The sequence below is a fragment of the Athene noctua genome, chromosome 2 (genome assembly GCF_965140245.1).
Source record: "Athene noctua chromosome 2, bAthNoc1.hap1.1, whole genome shotgun sequence".
Taxonomy (NCBI): Eukaryota; Metazoa; Chordata; class Aves; order Strigiformes; family Strigidae; genus Athene; species Athene noctua.
The window spans coordinates 136944503-136968958 of record NC_134038.1 but is presented as its reverse complement, the minus strand read 5'-3'; the positions used below and the strand labels follow the sequence as shown (position 1 = coordinate 136968958).

Below are 24456 nucleotides of genomic sequence, written 5' to 3'. Positions count from 1 at the left end.
AGAGGAGCCGCAGCCCCTGAGGAGCGTGGTGCTGCATACCGACGGCCGCGCTGCCCGCGCCGCCCGGCCCCGGCCCGGCCCCGGCCCCGGCCCGGCCCCGGCCCCTGCCCCGCCGCAGCCGCCGCGCCGGCACCTTGGAGAGCGCCGCGGCGCCGGGGCCGCGCTCGCTGCCGGCGCGGCGCTGCGCGGCGCTACGCGGCTCTGCGCGGGGCCCGGGGCCGCCCCGCCGCCCCTCGGCAGCGCCCGCCGGCCGCGGATGCGCCGCTCCGCCCCGGCTGCCGGCGAAGGAAGAAAAGTTTGGGGGCGACTTAGGGCGGCGGGAGCGGCGGCGGCGGCGAAGGAGGATGCGCGGTTTCCCCGGCTGAGCGGGAAGGAAGGATGACCGAGGGAGGATGTGCACCAGCAGCCAGATCATCGGGAGCCTCCTGGTGCTCTCCGTGCTGGAGATAGGGTTAGGGGTGTCCAGCGTGGCCGTGGGGGCGGTCAGTTTCAGCCTGGTCCTCACAGAGCATAAACCTCAGCTGGGAGACTCTTCTCCGGTATGGAGCGGGGTGTGTGTACGTTAGCCATTTCACTCTCTCTTTAACTCTTTATGGTGATGATCAGACCGTGCGAAGGCATCCCCCTCCCTTCCCACCCCTTCCCTTCCTTTCCCTTCCCCTCCGCGTGTGCATGCTGCGCCGAGAGCCCCGCCGGGTCCATTTCCGATGTGCATGGGGTACGGTCTGCATACGCGTGGGGCGAGGGGGGAGGCGGGGGTAGAGATGTGTATGTGTGTGTTGCGGGGGGGGGAAGAGACCCCTTCTTTCTCGCTCCTTTTCATTTTTCGATTTTGCTCTGAACAATTGAACTTTCTGTGAACCCATTCTCACACCTGGGAAAGCCCGATGCCTCGAGTGTAACACGGAGCATGGCTTACAATCTTTAAATTGACTGTGAGTTTTGCTTTTTTGAAAAGAACAGCCCTGTCCCTTACGACAAGACTGTCAAAAGGTGTTTGAAAATCATGTCAAGGGTATGTCAGATGAGTTCTGAGCTTTTGGAGGAGAAAGAGGAAACGGGAAGGAAAAGAAAAGATGCCCATGATCTGGGTACCTTGAGCTTCTTGTAAAAGTCAAACACCAATAATGGGTTAATAGAAGCAGCATGTTCATACCACAAAGCATTTCCCACTTCTCCAAAACGTTTCTTTTTCTTTTTTTTTTTTTTTTTTTTTTTCAGTTTGAGATATGCATGTTTCTAGGAAAAATTTTCCTCCAAATGGTTATTTATATTTATGAAACAAAGAGTAGGAAACATTGAGCATTCAGCCTAAACATGAGTGGGCATTTTTGAACTCCAAAGCTGGTTTTGGCCAGCTTGGATTGTACAGCAGTATTTCTAAAAGGATTGTTTGCTTTGCTTGACATAAGATGATAAATGCAAAACACTCTTGGTTATTTATCAGCATAACCTCCTGAAATTTATAGGTTCATTCTGACAAAGTGCTTCATGTAATATTCTCACTGTCAATGATTATTAATTATTGACAACAGTCATAAATATTTTTGGCAGTATATAAACACACACGTAATTCTGCACTGCAGAACGGGTAGGTGAGAAGTGAGAATGAAGACCAGATAAGATGAGACAGTGGCCAACAGGTAATGATATTATCAAAATCACTTCAAAGAAGGAGGTTTCTGATCATTGCTGATGAAGAAAAAAGATTACTCAAAAACATGTGTCTCTCTGAAGATTTAATGACAGAGGGCAATATCCTGGGTTTTATTGAAGTCAAAGAGTTTTCACCAGTCAGAGAGATCAGTATTTTATGCAGTGATTGCATTTTGTGATAACACTATCACAGCTCATACCATTTCATGACAATGCACATTTCCTGCTCAACTGTCTCATTCATTTTTATGGTTTCTGTTACCCCAGAGTTTGTACTAGCCATATTACATTAGATGTTGTCTATGAGGACCTTAAAATCAAAGCAAGAGACAGATGTAGGATAAAAAATTCTAAGCGTGTATAAAGAAACAACAAACCAAAGCTGACTGGTATAACAGGTGGTTGCATGAACACAACAGCAGTCTGCTGATTTCAAGCTCTTCATCGGTAGAGTTTTAGAGAGGAATTAGATAGAGGACAATGAAGTGATTTTGCAGATGTTTACGTGAAATTCTCCCCATATGTGGGTGCAGCAGCATGGAAGAGAACCCAAAGGGACTTGTTTGAAAATGTAACAAGTGGGTGAAGGATGCCCCACAACCACAGTCAGCAGAGGCAGGCATCAACTGCTAGGAACTGAGCAAACAGCTGCAGGCTGGGCAGGCAGAGAGAGGCCACAAAAAAATTGTGAAGCTTATGCTTCATGTAGAAGAAATGAGAAATCACAGAGGTTTGCAGAGTTGGGTGACATGGTTATAAAGGCTTACTTACTTTGCCTTGAACTAAAGATCTTTGGCGTGCATTGTCACCATTATGGCACTGTCTTTGTACCACACCAGCAATTCGTCCTCTAGGTTGTGTTCTTCTGACTGGAGTAGTAGCAAGAGAGACAGGACAAGAAAGGGGCCAGAGATCTACTGTTCTCCAGGGACGTGTAGGGCCATGAATAACTAGGTCCAAATTGAAACAACTGGGGAAAGGTTTGTTTGCACAATCCTCAGAATTGTCCTGCTGCAGAAATGACATAAGCTGCCTTTCTGCTCAATGGATTGGGTTTATGTTGCCTGTATTAAAGAATGTCTTGCATAAAAGCTGTTCTATTTTTCCAATTCACACTTCAGAATCAAAGTTTTCCTTTGCACCATGAACATTAAGGTAAAGAAAGGGACATTAAAGGGAAAACTAATCATTTGACATGTTAGGATGCAAAACACTGGAGTTACGTTGAACAGTGTCATCTCTCCTATTGTAACTACCTGGAAATACACTGAAAACTTTTGACCCTGTTCTATCCTTCTGTGTGCGTGGCAGTCATCAGAGGACCAAGTTCATAAGAAAGTAGATGAAGATAGCATCACCATGGAAACCTTAACATGAATTCCTAAAATTTGGGCATCTTAAAATCATACACGTTCTATCTCCCATACTTGCCTCCCTATGATGCTTTGCATTTGATGCACATTAGCTTTCTTCTTAAAGGAGTTGTTCTTATTGTTCATTGTCTTCATTCAGCCAAATAATTTACTAATGTACCTAACTTTAACATGTGAATACCACCCATAGGATTATCCCACCCATAGATACAAGTGAGGGTAAGCACGGGCTCAAGTGCTCTGATCACTGCATGTCCTGTGCTATGCATAAGCAAGCCAGAGAAAGTAGACAAGAATGGAGTAGACAAGAAGGAAGAAATGGAAAGCCTAGACAATGTCTACATCAAAAATGCTTGAAAATGGGAAAGCAGTTTCTAAATTTGTTGTTTTCATTGGAGTTCAGATGGATTAAGATAGCAAGAGTTGCTTAAAAAGTAGCCAAAAGGAAACAACTGAAGGTGTGACTGACTTATCACATTATTTGAAGCATGTGGAGATGACTATCCAAGTAATATTACAACCTATCCAATCTGGTTTTTTTTTTTTTATTTTTTTAAGAATAGGCCATGGTTGCTAATTTAAAAAACAAAACAAAAAAAAAAAAAAACCCCAAACAACAAAACAATCCAACATAACCTAAGGTGAATGTGTTGTTAGTTTCTGGATTTTCTTCCTGTTTGTTCTGATTGTATTGGTATAATCTACTCCACAGGCTGTACTCAGTGCCTCCCAGATTTCTTTTTTCCAGAAACTGAGGTATAGTTCTGAAATCCACCATTCCAATTCAGTTATATCACATACTATAGAAATGATCCAACCAATGAGCATTCTGAACCGCTAACATTAACATATCAAGAATGACAGCATCCGTAGCAAAGGATTTTGCACCAACAACCCCCCCCCCAGAATATAATAATTCAAAAAGTATTCACAGGCATTTTTTAAATGATCACATACTTTACCATCTATATTTAGAACATAATGTTTGTATCAGTATCACAATGAGTACTGACTATATAACCACACACACACTCATATGTATATGGCACTAATTCTCATTCTGCAGTGGTGAAAACATTCTTGCCATAAATGAGATTCTTTCACAAAGAAAGAGAGATAATGAGAGATGAAAGCCACATATTTAGTCAAATATGCCATCCATCTTTATATGCAAGAGAGATACCTGATGATTCACTTATGGCTATGCTCCTCAAGTGTAATAGTTTTTTCCCTTATAAAGACAAATATCTAAATGTATTTGAGAGATATGCATTCTCTGGATGTTGATCAGTCTCTTTGTCTGTCTGTAGGAGCAGAGATATTGTTTCTATGATTTGTGATTTTAGCACAGTGGAAGTCTGCCTGCCCATTAAAAATCTGCATTTATAGTTTGGCTGCAGAAATTTGCTCCAAACTGGCACTTGAAACATTTGATGGCAATGACTGGTTTTTACTTAGAATCTGAAGGAAAAGAAAAAGGGTCAGACGGTATGAAACTCTCACAGAGCAAGAACATCATTTTAGACTTAAATCAATGTTGGTGGCCTAAAATTTTAAAACATTAAATGTTGCATCTAGTTTTTACTGCTGCCAAGTTTCCTTTGGAAAGAACAGTCAAACTACTATTTTTTTTTTCTTTTTTCAAAAGAACGCTAAAAGATTCACATTATTGTTTAGCATGCAGACAAAATGCAGATGTGATCCTACTTTATTTTAACATGTGCATTGCATTTTCATCAAACTGACCATATTTCTGGCTGGCTCCTGCTCCTGATGAAATGAATTTCAGTACTGTCAGTGAGCTCAAGTGGAAGATGGGGAGAGTTCTGTATCTATAGATGAGGGAGGATGTACCAGCGGTGGGAGCTTCTTGCCTTGTATGGAACCAGGACAATTCACTCCAGCTGAGAAGTCTTTCAATAGGTTTTCTTTATCACCCAGATACTCCAGAAACAGAAACCAATCTGGAAGACAGTCTGTCCAAGGGGACTTGTAGTTCCTGGGTTGTATTTAAGAGGATCTGTTGAATATATTATAGACTGACATAAGAATATACTTAAATGTTTTTCTGAGATAAGACTTTAGTTCACCTGCAAGGAATCATCTTTAATTTATTACTTTTTGAGACAAAAGCAGTCATACTCTGAAATAAATATTTGATGCAAAAAACAACAAAAAGCATGATTTACTATTTGTTAGTCTGTTAGGACCTAAACAAGTAAATAAGTATTATTTTGTGCTGTGAATGTGAGTGTTTTTCCAGATGACCAGAGGTTCTTTGAATTACTGATGGCAGGTAGAGTTTCATGTTCAAGTGCAAGGAGCTGCACATGGGTCAGGGCAGTCCCAAGCACAAATACAGGCTGGGCAATGAGTGGATTGGGAGCAGCCCTGCAGAGAAGGACTTGGGAGTATTAGTGGATGGAAAACTGACTATGAGCCAGAAATGTGCGCTTGTAGCCCAGAAAGCCAACTGTATCCTGGGCTGCATCAAGAGAAGTGTGGCCAGCAGGTCAAGGGAGGGGATTCTCCGGCTTTGCTCCTCTCTTGTGAGACCCCACCTGGAGTGCTGTGTCCAGCTCTGGGGCTTCCAACATAAGAAGGTCATGGACCTATTAGAGCAAGTCCAGAGGAGGCCACGAAGATGATCAGGGGGCTGGAGCACCTCCCCTGTGAGGACAGGCTGAGAGAGTTGGGGTTGTTCAGCCTGGAGAAGAGAAAGGTCCAGAGAGACCATAGAGCAGCCTTCCAGTACTTCAAGGGGGCTACAAGAAAGATGGGGAGGGACTCTGTATCAGGGATAATGTAGTAATAGGACGAGGAGTAATGGTTTTAAGCTGAAAGAGGGTAGATTTAGATTAGCTATAAAGTAGAAATTCTTCACTATGTGGGTGGTGAGATGGTGGAACAAGTTGCCCAGAGAAGCTGTGGCTGCCCCCTCCCTGGCAGTGCTCAAGGCCAGGCTGGACGGGGATTTGAGCAACCTGGGCTAGTGGAAGGTGTCCCTGGCGATGGCAGGGGGCTGGAACTGGATGATCTTTAAGGTCCCTTCCAACCCAAACCATTCCATGATTCTACGATTCAGAGACCTTCTTCTAAATTCTCTTGAGTGTTTCTACAAACTATTTCCCATTTTCAAAGAATCTCTGCAGGCCTAGAACTAGATGAATGGAAACACTAATCACAGGGACTGGGATGGAATTTAAACTGCTTGAATATGTCTTGAATCAGTGGGAATTGTAGCACCACCTGAGCTGATATGACCAAACAGCACACTGTCAGGTCAAGGTGTTAGCTCAGATTAGACATGTTTTAACACTGCTTCACTTCAAATAGCAGAGCCCCCCATCTCAGCATGACAGATTTGGTGGGACACAGGGTTGGGTTGTGGCAATGCTGTTGCTTATGTGTCTGGGCCTGGATGACTTGCAGCCAGCTAGACATACCCGTCGCCACAACCCCTTGCATGGGACACCACCACCATTAGAAATTTCCATCCTGCTTTTGCAAAGATTATTGTGTTTGTCTATGGAGGTAACAGGCAAGCCTACCACCCATGCTTGCTCTTTTTGACCGCTGCCATTTTTATCTGGTTTGATGCCTTTGTTTTCATGAGTGGATTCTGTGCCCTTTATGCCTTCACTAAGAAAACTTAATCCTGTTCTGAAATACTGCTTTGAAAAAGAGTTACAATTAGAGATACCTTCTCTGCTCAATTTATCCATTAGGGATTTCAGCTTTTTTTTTCTCATTTGGATGGAGTTGAAACAACAAAATTGTTAAATAGAATGGTCCTTTCTAGACACTACTAATTTCAGTTTTCTGGGTATTTTCATGGCAATCATATGTTTATACAGTTTTAGTGTAAAACACAGATTTTCTAGTTTACCACCTGACAAGAGTAGATAGAAGTGGAGCTGTTGATTCTGTCTTGATGGTTTATTCTTCCCAAGTAGGGGATTATTTGAATAGGTATGATGTGCTTGCATTTTTACTGTTATATTCAAATTTGGAATAATTTCCCTTCCTCTGTTTCATCAGATACATATGGATGACCCAGAACGCTGGAGGGCTTTTCACAGAGTGTATGTAGTTTGGGCTGCTTCTTTGTCATGAACAATAACTAGGGATCAAGCAGTCCTTATATTCAACAGATTTTCTCTACTATTTTCTTCAGCCTCTCTCTAGAAATATTTTCCATAGACAGTCTTCATTTTCTCAGGGGAATTACACTCACCATTGTTTTTGCCTCCTCAAAACCGAAGGTTTCTTCGCTTCAATATATAAAATAAAAATAGTTCCTTTTCTTCTGCATGATGGAAACCAACAAATCTTTGGCTCTCTGCAGGTATAATTAAAACTGAATCTTTTTTTTTCAGACTACCAGTAAAATAGCCTCCTTTTTCCAGGAGAAAGTGAAAGAGGCCAAGTCTTTTGTTCCACAAAATATGAAATAGGGATGGCTCCAAACCACAGAACTTGAATCTAAATTGAGAATTGAAATTTCTGAGTATTGGTTGTGAGGTTTCGTTTCAAGCCCATATTTAATATAAAGTAAATTAAAGCAGGCTCAAAATAAACATTTTCCTTTTCTGGGAGGTCTTTGGTTCTTTATTCCAAAGTTCAACAGACCCAAAGAGAGATTTTCAAATATGCACCTTGAACATAAACAGGGACAGCTGTAGTGCGAATGGCAAAGACTCCACAGACAAACAGACACTACTGCATCTCCTCACAATCACACTAGCGCTATCAGAGGGATCCTGACTCTGCTAGGTCTCTGGCAACTAGCAAAACTTCACTGAAAAGGGGGACTGAGGCACTCACAGCTCACTGAGTGAGTAGCTTTTGTGCTTTGTTCTTTGGATTTTTTAGCAATCACCCAAAAGTGGTTCTGCCTTTATCTATTATTAGATGATGTATTCAATCCCTGCCTCCTCTGCCAGTCTTGACATGAACATCATGTATCATAGGAGGTATGAGTAAGTCTGCAACCAAAAGTAATCCCAGAGCAATGGGAAATGGTTGTAAATAGTGAACTATGTAGGTTTTTAAGTGAGATTTTGGATCTTTTAGCCTTTTATGATTTTTCTGACAAATAATAATTAAAACAAAAGTACAACAGTAAAACATCTATCTCAACAAGTCCCAGCTGAAGGTCCCTCTCTGGCTCACAGGGCATTTTGGAGGAGTTATTATTTTAGCTTATCTTTCATGAAATGTTTTAGCCTTATTCTCAGCATGAGTTGTGAACACTTCAACAATTGTTTATTCTTTATAAGGAGGTTATCTTCAGTGATATATTTCTTTTCCACTCCTGATTTACTGTATTTTCAGCAGAAGTGTGTTTGCCTTAACTTACTTCAGGTTTGACATGGTTATAAAATGTAACTACATTTAATGAGTCCAAGAGGTTGGTAAAAATTGACTAAGGAAAATCAGTGATCAAGTAGAAAGGAGCAAGTTTTCACCATGACAGTATTAGTTAGTCATGGGTAAACTGTAGTCCAGAGTAGCTCAACAGTTACATGCCAAGTTTAACTGGTATGATACATGACATCAAAATGAAGTATTTAAAGAGTAGCCAAGAACAAACAGAGAGTGGCAAGATAACAGAGCTCCTGGTGTCTATATTCCAGTTGTCAATATTATAAAATAGAAGAGTTCAAAATTAAAAGACAAACAGGAACAAACATAGGAAATTCATTTTGAGTCTGATTTGTACTCGCATCCTTTTTCTGGTACAAAGAGCTAGCATAGTTTCTCCTATCTGCTTTTCACTACTGCTGATCACAATACTGAAACATCAAAAATTTTACAGAAAATTACTACAGCATCTACAAAACAATTTCAAAGTCCCTAGCTGTTCTGTCAAAAAGCAATGACGAGTCAATCACATATGTCCTACTGACTTCCTAACCTTTCTAGACGTCTTCATATTGAGAAGCCTGGCCAAGGTAACTGCATGAGACCTGGGTATTGCTAATATTCTCTCTGTAAATCAGGTTTCCACTGCTTCCAGTGAATCAGATACCTCTGCAGCCTCAGAGGAGAGTGGTAAACTGGGCTCATCATTTTCAAAGCTTTACATGAGGTTTAACTGCCTGACATTGTGGCTCAAATTCATCCATCGGTTTTAACAGCAAAATGCCTGCTGTCATAAATAAATAACCATATTGATTTTTGAGCGAGCCTGTTCTCTGTGAATCTAACACACTATCATCTAAAAAACCTCAAATAATATTAATCCTTTGCTACTGCCTAAGTGCTTTTCTTCAAAGGTTTTTAACATGTTCAGGCACACTAGTGCAGTTTCACAACTTACTCATCTTGTAGTCATACAGATTATTAAACTTTGGCATGATCTTCTCTAGCTCACACAGAAGAACGTGGAAGAACCAGAAATACCCAACTCCTCGAGTAGAATAGAATAGAATAGAATAGAATAGAATAGAATAGAATAGAATAGAATAATTTCATCCGGTTTTCTGTTGAGTTCTTTAACTACAGGAGACCTTATTCCTTGTGTATATGTATAAATAATATACAGAAAGAAAATACAGAGTATACATAAAGACCCTGACACAATAAAATATCATGGGATCATAGAATATCTCAAGTTGCAAGGGAACCATAAGGATCATTGAGTCCAACTCCCTGCCCATGACAGCACTACCTAAAACTTATTCATATGACTAAAAGCATCATCCAGATGCTCCTTGAACTCTGACAGGCTTGGTGCCATTACCACTTGCCTGGGGAGCCTGTTCCAGTGACCGAACGCTCTGTCAGAACCCTTTCCTAATGTCCAGTCTGAACTTCCCCTGATGCGGCTTCATTCTATTTCTTTGTGTGTTATTGCTGGTCACCAGAGAAAGGAGATCAGCACCTCCCCCTTCACTACCCACCTTGAGGAAGGTGTAGACTGTGGTGAGGTCACCCCTCAGCCTTCTCTACACCAAGCTGAACAAATGAAGTGACCGCAGCCACTACTTGCAAGTCTTGTCCCCAAAGCTCTTCACCAGCTTGGTTGCCCTCCTGATTTCTATGTCCTTCTTATACTGAGGCACCCAAAAAGTACTTGAGGTGGGGGCGCACTGGTGCAGTGTAGAACGGGACAATAGCCTCCCTTGACTGGCTAGCTGTGCTGTGCTGGATGCACCCCTGGACACAGTTGGCCCTTTTGGCTGCCAGAGCACACTGTTGGCTCATATTCAACTTGCCATCAGCCCAAACTCCAGATCTCTTTTTGTGGTCCCAGGGCTCTGGGAATCTCCAGCCTCTTGTCCCCCAGCATTTATGTATAATCAGGATTAACCCATCCTAGGTGTAGAATTCGGCACTTGCTCTCGTTAAACTTCATGTGGCTGGTGATTTCCCAGCTCTCTAGTCTATCCAGATCACTCTGCAAGGCCTCTCTACCCTCGAGGGAGTCCACAGCTCCTCCTAACTAGTATCACTGACAAACTTCATGTACATTCAGCTCCTGCAGTCAGATCTTTACTCCAGGTACCCTCAGATACTTTAACAGCTATGGAATACAGTAATCACCCTTTAGTTTTGAGAAGCAAATACCTTAGGGCTTGCAGATTAGGTCATGCACTATTCTTTGGGTTTCAACTAGGAAATACCTTAGGTAATATATATGTATATGGCACTGCGTAAAGGTGATTTGGAAGGACGAGTGTCCTGTCCTTGAAAACAGTAAAGAATAGAAGAACTGCCCAAACTGGTGGGTTTTAATGCTGAAGGAATCTGTCGTTTGCTTGTTGCTTCTATGCAAGGCTAATATAACTTGTTCATTGCATTCCCTTCTGGCTAGGAAAGACTGCACAGTGGAAAGAGAAAGTCTTCTTCAATTGAAGTCAATGGTAAAAAAATCCATTGACCCTAATAGGAGCAGAATTAGAGCATTCTTGAAAAAATGGGTGATCTATTCTTCCAGCTTTGAAGGTAAATTACGAACCTCCCAGCTTTTAAACTAGTTCTCATACACTTGTTACAAGTTGAAACTAACTCTGATGATATCTTCCAGATCCTTTCTGTAAGCTTTCCAGAACTCACTGAAATTTTCCCTTCAGTCCCATTCAATCACTACAGAAAAAAAAAAAAAAAAAAAAAAAAAATTATTAATCCACTTTATCAAGTCTGACTGAATAGAACTTAATTACAGTGATGTCTTCAACATTTTTTTTTTTTTAGGTTTCTGCATTAATGTTGAGAAATACAAAACTCTACATATGAAAACCTGAAGCATGCCTTCAACTGAAGGCAAGATGCAATAACAGAACTGGGTGTGAAACTCCAAAACTTCACAGAAAGCCTGAGTTAAAATTTTCAAGGCAGGTGTGTCAGGTTTCTGAGTTGAAATCTCCTCTGCCTATGGGAAAGGGACAGAGGGAGACCTACCCATCAGTTTTTCAAATGTTATTTCAATGGGTGAGCTCTAGTAACAATTATCAGGTCCTGGCATGTCCTGAGCCATTCAAACCCATGGTCTACAAGACCCAGCCCACTTCATAATCAGATTGGTATTAAGTCCACATCCTATTCTTAATGTAGAGGTAAATAATATACAAAATTTAACCGTATTCATTGTGGGGAATGGATTCAGTGGGCCTAACTCAGAGTAAAAATACATCTCAAGGCTTATGCTTAGCTATATGCATGAACGGCTTTAGTTGGAGGGAGGTATACTATATATTAAAGCATCTCCTCAACTTAGATGCTGAAGTTGCAAAATTTTGGAGGGTAAATGAGATGTACATGCAATATATTACATGGACCCTGAATGCTGTATAGAAACTGCTTTTTTTTTTTTTTTTTTTTTTCATTTCTTATGTTACAGCCAGGTCTTTTCTGTGTTTTAATCTTAAATCAAGGTCAAGCAGAGCCTTTTGGTGGAAATACCATCTCAGTGCAAAAAGGATGTGGAAAAAGCTAGTTTTAAAACTATAAAATTACTTCCCAATAGGGGTGCAGAGTTTGCTTTACTGAAAATAAGTAGCATAGATTTCTTAATAAATGAGTTTATGAGGTATCAAAGAAACTTTTTGACAGTATTGCAAGTACCTGGAGAAGGCCTTATTGCTTTCATACAACTACTGTAGTTCCTACCAAGACTGCTCCCTCAGGGACTATTCACTGTTTCCCTCAATAAACTTTTTTGTGGGAGGAAAAAGAGACATCAGAAAACATCATCAGTCTTTGGTGGAGGTCACTAAAAAGCATTAATATCTATTCATATCAGCTGGTAGGGGGTGTTTCAGGTTTTGTGAATTAGTTTTTGCCTAATGCTTGAAGCAACAATTAGTAGATCAATGCGTGAAAGGGAACTACATGAAAAAAGTAAATACCTTCAAGCCATCTCTTGCAAAGTGGGCTATCTAGAGTCTGAAACAGATTCTCCTGCATGGTAAGTGTAGGCACACCAACAGATGTACTCTTATTTACACCTGCACCCACGGAGGTGACTGAATTGCATTCTTGCCCAGTGTTCCCCTGTCTTGGGGACAACAGTCCATGTATGATGCCTCAGTGGTTCAGATGGCAGGAACAGGGCATTAAGTACCTCAGCTATGCTTGAAAGTACATGATTTGGATCACTGACTATTACCTTGCTAAACCTTTCTGAGAAAAAAATAGAGTAAAAAGACATCTTTTCCTTGCAACATTGTGTTTGGTGGGTTTTTTGTGTTTTGTTTACCCAAGCAGTTTAAAAGTAGGATTTTTTTTTTCCTGTTTTACGAGTAATCATCCTCAGTCTGACTTCTCATTCCATTTTTTTTCTCCTTGTATAAGTGTGTTTATGGTTGAGTTATAACTTCCTGAAACATAAAGTTTGTGACAAAAATGCTGACAACTGTAACCATCGCCTTACCTACGGTTGTGGCCACCACTACAGCAACACAGCAGGATTTAAACTTGAGACCTTAAATGATGAAATAATTGTTGTTTTATTTTTTCTTTGCAGTTTCTTCTTTGTGGAATATGTGGAATATTGTGCGCTAAAAAAAAATCTGGACTTGTTGTAAGTTTTTCTGCCGCATATATAATGCATAAGTATTTGAAAGGCATACTTATCTAACTTGAACTCCTTACCGGGGGCTTTCTGTGTCCAAGTCAGTAAAAACTGCAAGTCAGCAGTCCAAAAAAGCAATCAGCACTTTGGGTTAATCAAGCAAAACAAAGCAGTTCTGAAATGGCCTATTTAGGTCATGCCTATTTAAGCCATGCATCCCTATTTATCCCTGTCTAGATAAATTTGGACAAAAAACCTCCTGACACAAATTTATGCCAAGTCAATAAAACGTTCCCCAATAATGTCATTGGATTGTATCTTCTCTCCTTCAAAAACCAACACTGGGTTGCCACCTCAGTGAGGCTGCTGATCAAGTTTGATTCTAGATATTGTAGCTGTTCACTGTTTAAATAAGTTCTTTTTGCAATCAGAATAATGTATAAGCCAGTTTCAAAGTGATGGCGGATGTTTTCCATCTCTTCTAAGAATCAGAAGTACAGTAATTTTTCTGACTGCAGAAAAATGGTGTTATTACTACACAAGGCACAGCAGAAGCACATGTTAAAGACATGATCCTATTGTAAGTGATAATGTCTGGGTTAATTTCCTGTCAGCCTGATTATTCTGCCGTATATGGATGGAAGTCACATAAAAGCAGCTTAAGTGTGAAGGGAATCAAGATCTCTTTCAAATTATTTTTGAGTATCAATGCATTATCCTAAACCCTGTTACAATGACAGCCTCATTTCTTAAAGCATGCAGACCGTAAACAGTTTCTAAAAACTGTCTGTTCTGGTGGTCTCTCATGGAACAGTCACTTCCCAGTGGGCTGCAGCATACAGCTGAATGCCACATTCCTGACGAAATTCTCATCCCAGTTGTGTACAGAAGTGGTCTGTAAAGGTCCATAAATTGTTTCTATCACAGTAGATAAATACATATACAAAGCCATATTGGGCAACATGAAAGGCCCATCTAGATCAACATCTGACAGGCCAGCAGTATCAAGGGAAGTGAAAAAGACATTAAATTAGCAGTGTCTCCATAATAAGGTCTTTTGCCCTCGAGTCATTTGTGGATCAAGAACATCCTGAATCACGGTGGCATCTTTGTGATTAAAGTGATAGGAGGTCTTCAAACATGTCTCATTAATCGTAGACTGTTTCACATCTTTCTGAAGTTCCCAGAAACGTTCTAAGCAAGTTGAAAACAAACACATAGGCACCACACTGACCTTCTGTAGAGCTACAACACAGGTTTCTTTGTTGTTTCTCTTGCTTCTTTGTCCAGCACATTTACCTTGAACACTTCTGAAGTCCCCACAGAAGCTGTAGAAAACCTCCAAACTGCTGTCTGACTGAACAAATTAGGATTGAACAGGAGGCAGAGTCAGATGGCACAGAAAGCAAGAGAGATTCACAGCAAATACATAAGGCATTCACTCCTGAGGAGTGGTGAGAAACTGCACAATAGAAAATTATGACACATTCTGTCATGTTACCATTTTGAATGAAACACTGGAAATCAGAAGATTTGTGTCCTAGTAGACCTTCTATTGAGTAGCTTTTAACACGATCAACTCATTCTACCCAACTTTATCTTACATGCAACATCAATCTTAACTATTTTACAGCAGAAAGTATTGTATTCCCTTGGAGCTTTGTAGGAGCTGAGGGAGTTAGAAATGAGTCTGTGCAGTGTTTTGCAGTCCGTGATGCTATTGAAGCACTGAATTATGGTTAGTCTCATTTTTTATATGAATGAATCTGTCTCTGAAAATGTTACTGTGACATAACTCTCTTGTCTTTCCTGACAGATGATACTTTTTTCTGCCTGTTGCATCTGTGGACTAATCGGAGGAATCTTAAATTTTCAATTTCTTCGTGCTCTGACAAAGAAGTCGTCTGCTCTCTATTCTTTGCATCTTGCCTCCATGTCTCTTGCATGCATTGGAATTGGGGGTTGCACCCTTTCTTCATGGCTCACTTGTCGGCTAGCCAGCTATGAACAAAGGCGAATGTTCTCAGAAAGAGAACATTCATTGCATCACTCCCATGAAATGGCAGAAAAAGTGAGTTGGGTGTCCTGCCTTATTTGTTCTGCTTCTCCTAAAATGCTACTGTATGTGTTAACGTTTACAATTGGCAATAGATGTATTCAGTTTTCAGTTTTATATGAGAAAGAGCTTCTGGGAAATGAAATGCTGCCATTCTGTCTAAGCTTTCTTATGTTGCATTATATGGAGCTATTTTTAGGTACTGTATATTTGCAGTACATCCATTTCAATGAAGTACATCCATTTTCAACATAATTCCATTTTATAGCTATTCAAGGGCTTAGTTGCTAAATATAGCACTTCATAAATAATTGGAAGCCTTATTAATATGGATTATCATGTATTGTACTGTGAACAAGCACAGAATGCTTTCTGTAACCACATCATTGCATGCTTCCAGGATTTAATCAATTTCTTCCTCTCCCAAGTACTCAGCTTATAAAGTAGGTTATTTAAACACAAAAGCCACAGTTCACAGACCTAGATGACTAAACCTAAGCACCTAAGGGCATATTTAGACACCTAAATGAAACTGCGCTGATGTGCAGCAGCACTAAGCATTTACTGCCCTTTGCTGTCAAAAGAAAGTTTACCAGGGTGTCTAGGTCTATGTTTAGGTGCTGAAACTTAAGCTCCCAAATTTGAGCACGTAGGGCCAAAATTTACATATCTGATTAATATTTGAGGACTAAAATGTTCACTGACACTCCGTGCTTTATGTTTGGACTTTGTATCCAATGCCTTTCATTTAAGAAATGAGTAGGAAGGAACAAAAGAAATGAGTAGTTAGTGGACCACCCATCTAGACCTCCACAGTCAAGTTTGCATTACAGTTAAGTTCAACAGTCTGTAATCATATCTACTGAGACCTCTGAAGAGCAGAGCGAGGATTAATTCACTCAGACTGTAGAATGTTTTCTGATTCCCTGACAAAACATGATATAGCAGTTAATTGTGTATTGAGTAAAAATTATTTGTTACTATTCTTTGTTTTCTGAACTGAAATGAGACTCCAAGTAGAAATATGGACTGAATTCACCTTAGGTGTTTTAAGCATGTATTAAAAGGTTAAATAGTACAAGTTTCAACAGTAACATAAATCAGGGTGATAAAATCAAGAGAAGAGATACATTTCTTCCTCTCATTTTAAAATGAAGCAGAATTCTGATAAGCTATGTAGACAAGTATGACCATGGTCTTGCAGATGGTAGACTAGATCTTGCCTCAACAGGGACAAAGGTTAAGCCCATTTGAGAGAAAAAGAGAGGGAAAGAAAAAAGAAATGGCCTGAGAAGAAAAACCTTTCAAGATACAAACATCTGACAACCCCATCAATTTGGGCTGAAGATAACCACGTATAGCAATAGATCACTGCCTCCCTTCCTGGCCTGTTGACCCACTGAGCTTTTAGACACTTTAGCAGTGAGGACTGCCAGGTACCCACTTATCTTGGGTGAATGGCCATGATGCATGTGCAGAGCAACCCCACTGCACATGCTCAGTGAACGTGCAACGTGACCCACTGATGGTGGACACCCTGCATGTGTGTTGTAGAATGAAGTAAGCATGTGTAGATGGTCTGATCTGGGACTTAGACCTACAGCCTGGGGGCTACCTGCTGCCAGCAGGTTTGAGTACATTAGCTCAAGGTACCGCCCTAAAAAATAATGAAAGCTGCTTAAAAACTTACATTAAATTAGGCCCTGATTTAGAAAACAGCTTTAAAGTGTTTTATCTGTAAGACTATTTTGCATATTTATACTGATATACAGTAATATAGACATGTACTGCATGTGCATTTGTTTTTGCTATATTTATTGTATGATTGTTATATTTATATTAGAGATTGAGGGGTATTGAAATAACCGACCTGCCCAGCTGCCCGGTGGTTCCCCCGACACCAGAGTTACCTCCAAGGTACGCTGAACATTAGGGAGCTACCATGTTGTTATGTCACTTCAGGAAGGGCCACCTCTAAGAGGAAGTCATAGTTTCAGCTAAAAGTTGGCTGAGGCTGTGATGTCACTCTAAGTCAGGAATGGTGCTTCCAGGTAGTGACATAACTCTACGTGGTGAATGCTGCAATCTGGAAGTAAGTTGAGTATTTATTCACCCTAGTTATAGACATCCAAATGCTCCTATTTGGATGTTGCCACCATTGACTCACTCTGCTTCTAATCTGTGTGCTCCTTCATTTCTTGAATTCAGCACTGTTTTTTAATTTATTAATACTTTTATTTCTGACAACAGAAATATTGGGGAAAATAAATGGTTTTCAGTATTTTCTGAAATTATGATGATATTCTAACAGCTGATGTCTGCACAGGATTCAAGTGATAAAGCTGACAAAAGGAAACTTACACTCATCCATGAGTAGCCTTCTGACAGATCACTACTATCAGCCTGCAGCTGACTGATAGTTAAATGGCTTTGGCATTCTTGGTCCCTTTCCCAGCTGACTAATATCCTCAGTGTAGATCCAACAGAGGGTTTAGGCACCTAAAACCAGGCAAAATGTAGTGCCTTGTTTCAGAGCAGACAACCCCCAAGCTGGGATCCAGAGTCCAGTATTAGGCATGCCCGATCCTCTTCAGTATATCAGGACAATAAGGCACCATACAAAACCATCCAACACCATCACCTACTGAATGGAGAGATGGGTGTTAGAAAATGTTCAGAATTCACTAAGTTTACATACCTTATTTTCTCTGAAGGTTACACTTCATTCAGGAGTATTAATTGGCAAGGCTACTTGGTTTGATGGCCCTAAATTTACTTTGTAGAGAGGAATGGATCATCCTTTCAAAAACTGTTCAGGGAACAATTAAGTCTTGTGATCTACACTAAAATTTAGCTGATAACACCAGAGAGAGGAGGCATCAGTGCTTCCACTTTATTTTAAACTCCTGAGTTCTGGTCTCTGCTTCTCAAACTATTTATAAAACAATATTATGGATTAAAAGAAGAAAGAGAAATAGTCAGACCAGGAATAAAGACCAGATCCCAGAATTTTCTTCTCTTTACAAGAATCTCAGCTACTATGCTATAGAGTCAGACTCACTCAGTCTGTTTGTCTGTCTCTCTGTTTAGCCCAATGAAACTTGCTTGACATTCTTCAGAGAAACTTCCACAAGAAGGGGGACAAACAAACCACTTCTCTTCCACATTTTCTTCAAGAGTACCTAGGAGGTAGAAGAGGTGAATTTAATCTTTCCATGCAGAGAAGAGCTTCTGGTTCTCAGGCAAATATTTTAGAATTAGCCCAATGGTGGCACCTCCGCCTCATCTACCTGAATTTTAAAAAGAATAACCCAAATTGCATTTTTATGTGTGCCTGTTCCTCTTGGCATAGTTGAATATTCTCTAGCATAAACTCTATGTGGCTTTGCAGACTTGAAGGTCAGAGAACTGCTTAATTAATGTAGTCATCTCCAGGCTTAGACAGCTAATAAGTAGGTATTGTTTGGATTGCAATTTGAGAAATAGAAAATCTAACTCCAAACAAATCTTGGTTCAGGTGCTTTAGGATTCTGACTCATGATCAGGTCAGTTTACTCCAGGATGACTCATCTGCCACTTGAGCAGCAATTGCTGAACTGCTAAAAATTGTCTGGCATATTAAGGGAAAACAAAAATCAGCCCCATCCCAAGTCAAGCAGTCAAAACCCTTAGACCCTGTTTGGATCTAGACCTACTTCCAAAATGTCTATCCCAGGTAGCATTGAATAGCATCTCTTTGTAGCATGTCAGCACAGAAAAAGGTTTGAATGGAAATGAAGACTTAATTACCATCTTGCTCCTTTGTAGATTACCACACACACTTGAATTGATGCACTTTCAAAGGACAACGTCACAAAACTTCCATGGATGCCATCAATGCTGTACATGTGGTCTGAGAGTAATGTTCAATTCAATTAGTATCAATGAGTCTATCAGCTTTCAAATGTACTTGATTTATGTAGGAAGAAATGTGATTTCTTTTTTTTACAGTGAGGTTTATCAGATCAAATAAAAAATGTAAATTTTTTCTGAACGAAATTCAGAGTTTGTTAAATTTTTATTACAACCTTAGCTAACAGAATTTCAACCATATACCAATTGTAATTTTAATCAGTGTTTTCTATTCTTGTTCCAGGAAATGACAGACAACCTAAGTAATGGTGGCCCACATCTGATTTATAATGGAAGCGTATATTAAGAGATTTTAAAAAGTTCCATGGAAAGAAGTGGTTTTAGAATTTTCTTCAGGAAAAAAATAGACTCCAAGAAATTGAGAAAATGGAACTATCTTAGCTTTTATGGCTCAAATATCACAACTGCAGAACAGCACAGTTGCATTTCTCTTTTAGAAACATGTTCAAAATTTGTCTCCTTAACATTTTGCGGATATACAATATTTATTCACTTCCTAGCTACTCTCTTTTGGTTTTTTGTCTGAATAACTTTTCAGAATTGTGATAGTATTTGAAATAGACTTCTCAAGACTCTTCTTCTCATGAAATCTCAAAAACCAGAAAAAATAATTAAACTGGACCACATTTAGCCTGGTCACAGGATTCCTAAAGAGAAGAGAAGAGGGCAGAAGAAGGATGGCTCAGGGGAATCTTTTCTCCTCTCCACTTAGGAGCATCTGGTGTGATATGATGGCTTCAGATCATGTGGCATGGTAACCAGCAACGCATCTGCACAGTCCCCCTTCCCACACTGCAAATGCATTCAGCCTCAGTTTTCCCAGTAGATCATATCAAAAGAGAGTGCAAATTACTCTTCCAAAAGGCTCCCATTTCACATTCAGAGTGTAAATGAACAGTGTGCTGAAAAAACCACCGATGTCTTTGTTTTGAAAGACAGAATGCTCTAAGAACGCCATAAATCAAAACCTCAACAATGCCTTGTTGTAAAGAAATTGTAAATATTTCCAATTTGTGAATGAAGTATATTTCGTAATTTGTTCATAAAAGATGACAAATAAAATGAAATTGAAACCAGAGATTTTAGAGATCTTTTCTGTTTGTTTGTTTTTTTTTTTTTTTCTTGTTAGAATAATCTTGCAAAGCTGAACTGTCATGCTTGCAGTTTTGCACAACACACTGAAAGGTTCCTAAAGGGGGGAAGCAAGCTCAGAAAGGAGAAAAACAAAGGCTGAACAGAGGCATGGTCAAGGTTAGAACACACTGGCAATTCTGCACACCCACAATAGAGTTTGAGGTCTGTTAAAGCAGTGTATATGCTAAGGCAGCAGCTTTAACTGACCCCAAACTTTATTGTAGGACCTACTAGCTCATATAGCCATGAAAAATGGAAGATGCAATCTGTAAGAGAACATATACGGCATAATATTAATATAAAATCAATCATGTTACATAGTGAGTCTATGACTGTGGTGTAAAGCCAAGCACTAAGAAACCTCTAGAAATTATATTAAAATATTTTGTGAATCTATATGGTATAAAATAATCTTTATTTCAATTATTTTTGGATTTTCTAAGTCTCTAAGGGAGTTTCCAATCTAATTACAACATAGGAAACACCTTCACTGTGATTTAAATCTCTCACTTAGACTTCACGCATATTAGTTGATGCCTAAGCTTGTGAGTCAAAAACTGACCCACCTCATAAGGCTTCTCTTCACTTACCTACTGTCTTAAAGGGCTTTTGAATCTTCTTGAAGTCCCTGATATACTACTATGTATTATGTACATTAGTAATTGCTAATGAGATAGTTCAAGTTGATGAAGAATATAGATATTGTCATAGCAAAAGAATTAAATGTTAAGGTATCTCTGCTCAAGGAAAGCGCTCCCCTTACCAAGTCCTACCAGCCTTTAGACTGTCTCCCCTACTGCATTCCAGCTTGTTTGGACTCTTTGTAGGTGTCATTGCCTCTTCAGCTTGATGATCCTCCTCCTCCTCAGCAGCAGGAAACATGGGGTATTATCTGTTGCCAGTATGTGCCCCTTCTAGGAGCAATTTTGCTGTACCTCTGGACACAACCTGTAAAGGCAGGACTACTGTCAAAGTGGACTGCAGAGTTTCATACAGGTTGAAGAAATCCACACAGGACATAGAACAAGAGGAAGTGGTTCTGTAAGATCCCATTCCTCATTGCATCAGTACAAAGTCTGTAAAACGGCTTTATCAAAGAAAAGCAAGAGTAAAATAAAAAATTACTCAAAAACGCACCTCAGAACAACCTGGATGACGTTCATCACTAGCTCTGTAGGTTAACTGCAAAATCACAGTTCATACACATATCTTGCAACACCTCAGGACTGAATGTAACTTCAGATCCTAGAGAGTGGTTTGGAATTGCAGTTCAGAATCTGCTCAGGAATGACATGAAAGAACAGATCGTAATACCACCCATTCACAAACACTTCATTACCCAGCATGGTAATAAGAGTATGGGATGGTACAGGAGAATAGGTAATATCCAACACAGTAGTCCAGTGCAACAGTCACTTTCTCATGCTTTGGAAAGGGAAAGAGGATATGTTCTCCAAGCTCACAATGTTTGAAGCCTTACTGTAATTTATGAAACACAACCACAGCACTTCTGCTGCTTTTCAGGAGGTGCTCAAAGGAGACAGAAGAAAGAGGTCTGGGCCCCACAGAACAAAAGATTCAAATGTTCAGGGTTTTTTTTTACTTCTTTTGCTGCCAAGCCTGTAGAATGCGGAAAAACTGGCTGGTCTCTGCATTAATAAAAGCCTTGAAAATGCAAAGCTGGAATTAAAAAGACTTAGGAACAAATGTGACAAAGAAGATGGCTCCTACCTGAGGCGTACAAAGAGGATCAGAATTCTTAAATTCGAAGTAAATTACCATAATACATGGATGTGGTAGGGGAATTCTAGGAAATTTTTCACTTTGTTTAATGAAGTTTTGTTCCATAACTGTATACAGAGTTCAATGTAATGGAAACATTTTCTGTGTGTTTTCACTACTGGTACAGTTGAAAGGACACACATACCACTTATGCAACTGTTTGGAAAACAAAACTTTCAGTTTTCATAATGTGACCAGCCAACATATCTATATCAATAGCTTGAAGGCCGGGCACCAAAATCCATGTTAATCTAAATAAGATGAAACATGTATTGTCCTTGATGCAGTTATTTCTGATTAATGCTGCTGTAAAAGCAGATGCTGGCTCAGATTCTTTCAGAGATATTCAGCTGTTATTTACTAGGTCAAGCAACACTTCCTGAAGGGGCTTACTTATTGAACTTTGTGCATAGGACTTAGCTGGTAAGTCCTTAATGTATGCTTTAATATTTTAGGTTATAATTTAGGCTATGCTTGCCATTTCATAGAACCCCAGCCTAAGAGAAACACACACATGCTTTGAATTTACAACAACCAACACTTCTTATTTCAAACTGTGCAGAGAAGTTCATATAATATGTTTTAAATCTTTGTTTTGCACAATCTTCAATATATATTTGTTCCATTAGGACATAAAAATTGCCCTTCAGATGGTCTGGGGAGGTATGAAGGACAGCAGAGCAGGTCAGATTCAGTAAGAAATTTATATGCAGTAAGCCATAATCACACATAGTCATATTTATACCAAAATGTTCCTTGAGAGTATGGTTTTGAAGATTGAGAGAAAAGAGAGCACAACGGTTTAAGACTTTTTTAATCCTTTCAGATCCCAGTCCCAGGCAGGTTAAGGAGCTAAAATGAGCCTATTATAATTAAAAGCTTAGAAATATCTAAAAGCAGACTGGTATTAGACTACCATATCATTGTAGATATTACTCCATAATTCCACGTAAAACCATCCTAGCTACCTTTCACTTCCTGTATCAAAGTGACGTCTTTAGCTCCACTATAAGCCTCCAACAAGTTCCACAGGGTTGTTGTACATGCATCTGGAGAGAGATTTTGAAGAATATTTTTAGAACTTGTACAAGGGCTAGGCAGACAGACTCACAATCTCCAAAGGAAAAAAAAAAAAAAAAAAAAAAAAAAGGGCGGGGGGGGGCAAAATAAAGAGCAAAAAAAGAATTTTTTGGTAAAACATAATTTTATTGGAATGAAGATACTAAACTCACCTAATTTAATATCATCAGTCTGAGGAACTCTGAATGAACTTGGGAAGCTTGTTCAGATAGGCCATTTTACCCCTAATTATAGTGTTATGAAAATGTGATTCAGTGTTTTGAAGAGTGAATGGGGTGGGAGGAATCACTAGCTGGAATTTCAGTAGGAGGTTATGTGCCTGGAGAGATTTGTTTGGCTGTGGTACTGTTGTTCTGCTTCAGAAAGAAGCAGCTTTGATTTGGAGCAAAAAGTCCAGAGGGCTGCACCAAGGTCTCTCTTATCATCTCTCTGCAAAGCAGTCAAAGAAACATGGAAGACACATCTACCTCTGCCAGGGAACTAACAATAAACTGTGCAGAGCAGCCTCACAATTCCTCTGTGGTTCCCTCAAATGAGCCCTGAGCATATACAGAAGTGGCAGTTTGGTTTTTCCCCCTTGCATTACATTTGATTTTCTGTAAGGTACCTTTTATGTCCTTTAACCACCGAGTCACAGCAGGCTGCTTTAATGATTTCCACATCAGTGTAATTTTGCTTTGCAATCGGTAGAAGGTTTTTTTTCCCAGAGATCCTTTCTGAAATCCAGTTTTAATCCTCCCATAACCTGCAAAATGTGTCTTTCTAAAAATATATGCATGTTGAACAGGTTGACCACGTACATTAATTAAAAATAAAATAGCCATTTTGATGAACTGGCATAATGTGCAATGAGAACATGCCCTAAGGAAGGGAGACAGCAAGAGGGACCACAAGCACAACTGATAGTGCTTTGCATGCAAACTGTCACTACAGTGCTGCATACAATTCCATGGATATAAACCAGGTATATAAGTCAACACAACTTCTCTTCGTACCCTTGAGAAAGCAGACACAGATTTATAGGGAGCTCAGCACCGTTAAGATTTCCTGCCCTCTTTCTCACATCCTGTTACTAGTAGCTAGTGTGAGACAAATCAAATTATGTAACTAGGACCACAAACTTGTGGAGCTCCTCTCCCACATCACTAGGTGATCACTTTTTTCTCTCCCTCCCACTTCTTACTGGTTCAAGCTAGGTTATGTCTTATATCTTCCCTTACACTTTTCTTCTGATAAAATACAGCTGTATCCTTTAAAGTGTTAAGTATTGAATAAATTCTACCTTCCCTGCCTAGAGAAAGCAAATACAGATCATTGCCTTCATTTTACAGAGAGACTGCAAACAAGGCAAATCTAAATCTAAACCATCAAGTCCAAACACCCAGACTGACAGTATTAAATTCCTGTGGTTTGCTGCACTTACTGATATCATTGCTGTCTTC

General features: G+C 39.8%; 1 protein-coding gene across 5 annotated transcripts; it reads left to right on the top strand.

Annotated features, from left to right (window-relative positions):
* The first annotated feature begins 220 nt into the window (after window positions 1–220).
* On the top strand, window positions 221–20085 carry TMEM196 (transmembrane protein 196). Of its 5 annotated transcripts, none has more exons than XM_074898047.1 (5): window positions 221–539; window positions 13003–13059; window positions 14867–15121; window positions 16950–17023; window positions 19242–20085. In XM_074898047.1, the coding sequence occupies exons 1-5, from the start codon at window positions 393–395 to the stop codon at window positions 19246–19248; spliced, it is 540 nt and encodes a 179-aa protein (XP_074754148.1). In that variant the 5' UTR covers window positions 221–392; the 3' UTR covers window positions 19249–20085. The 5 variants fall into 5 exon arrangements, with proteins under 5 accessions (XP_074754148.1, XP_074754147.1, XP_074754145.1 ...); XM_074898046.1 differs by having other exon boundaries at window positions 221–551; XM_074898044.1 differs by having other exon boundaries at window positions 221–557.
* Window positions 20086–24456: the final 4371 nt, after the last annotated feature.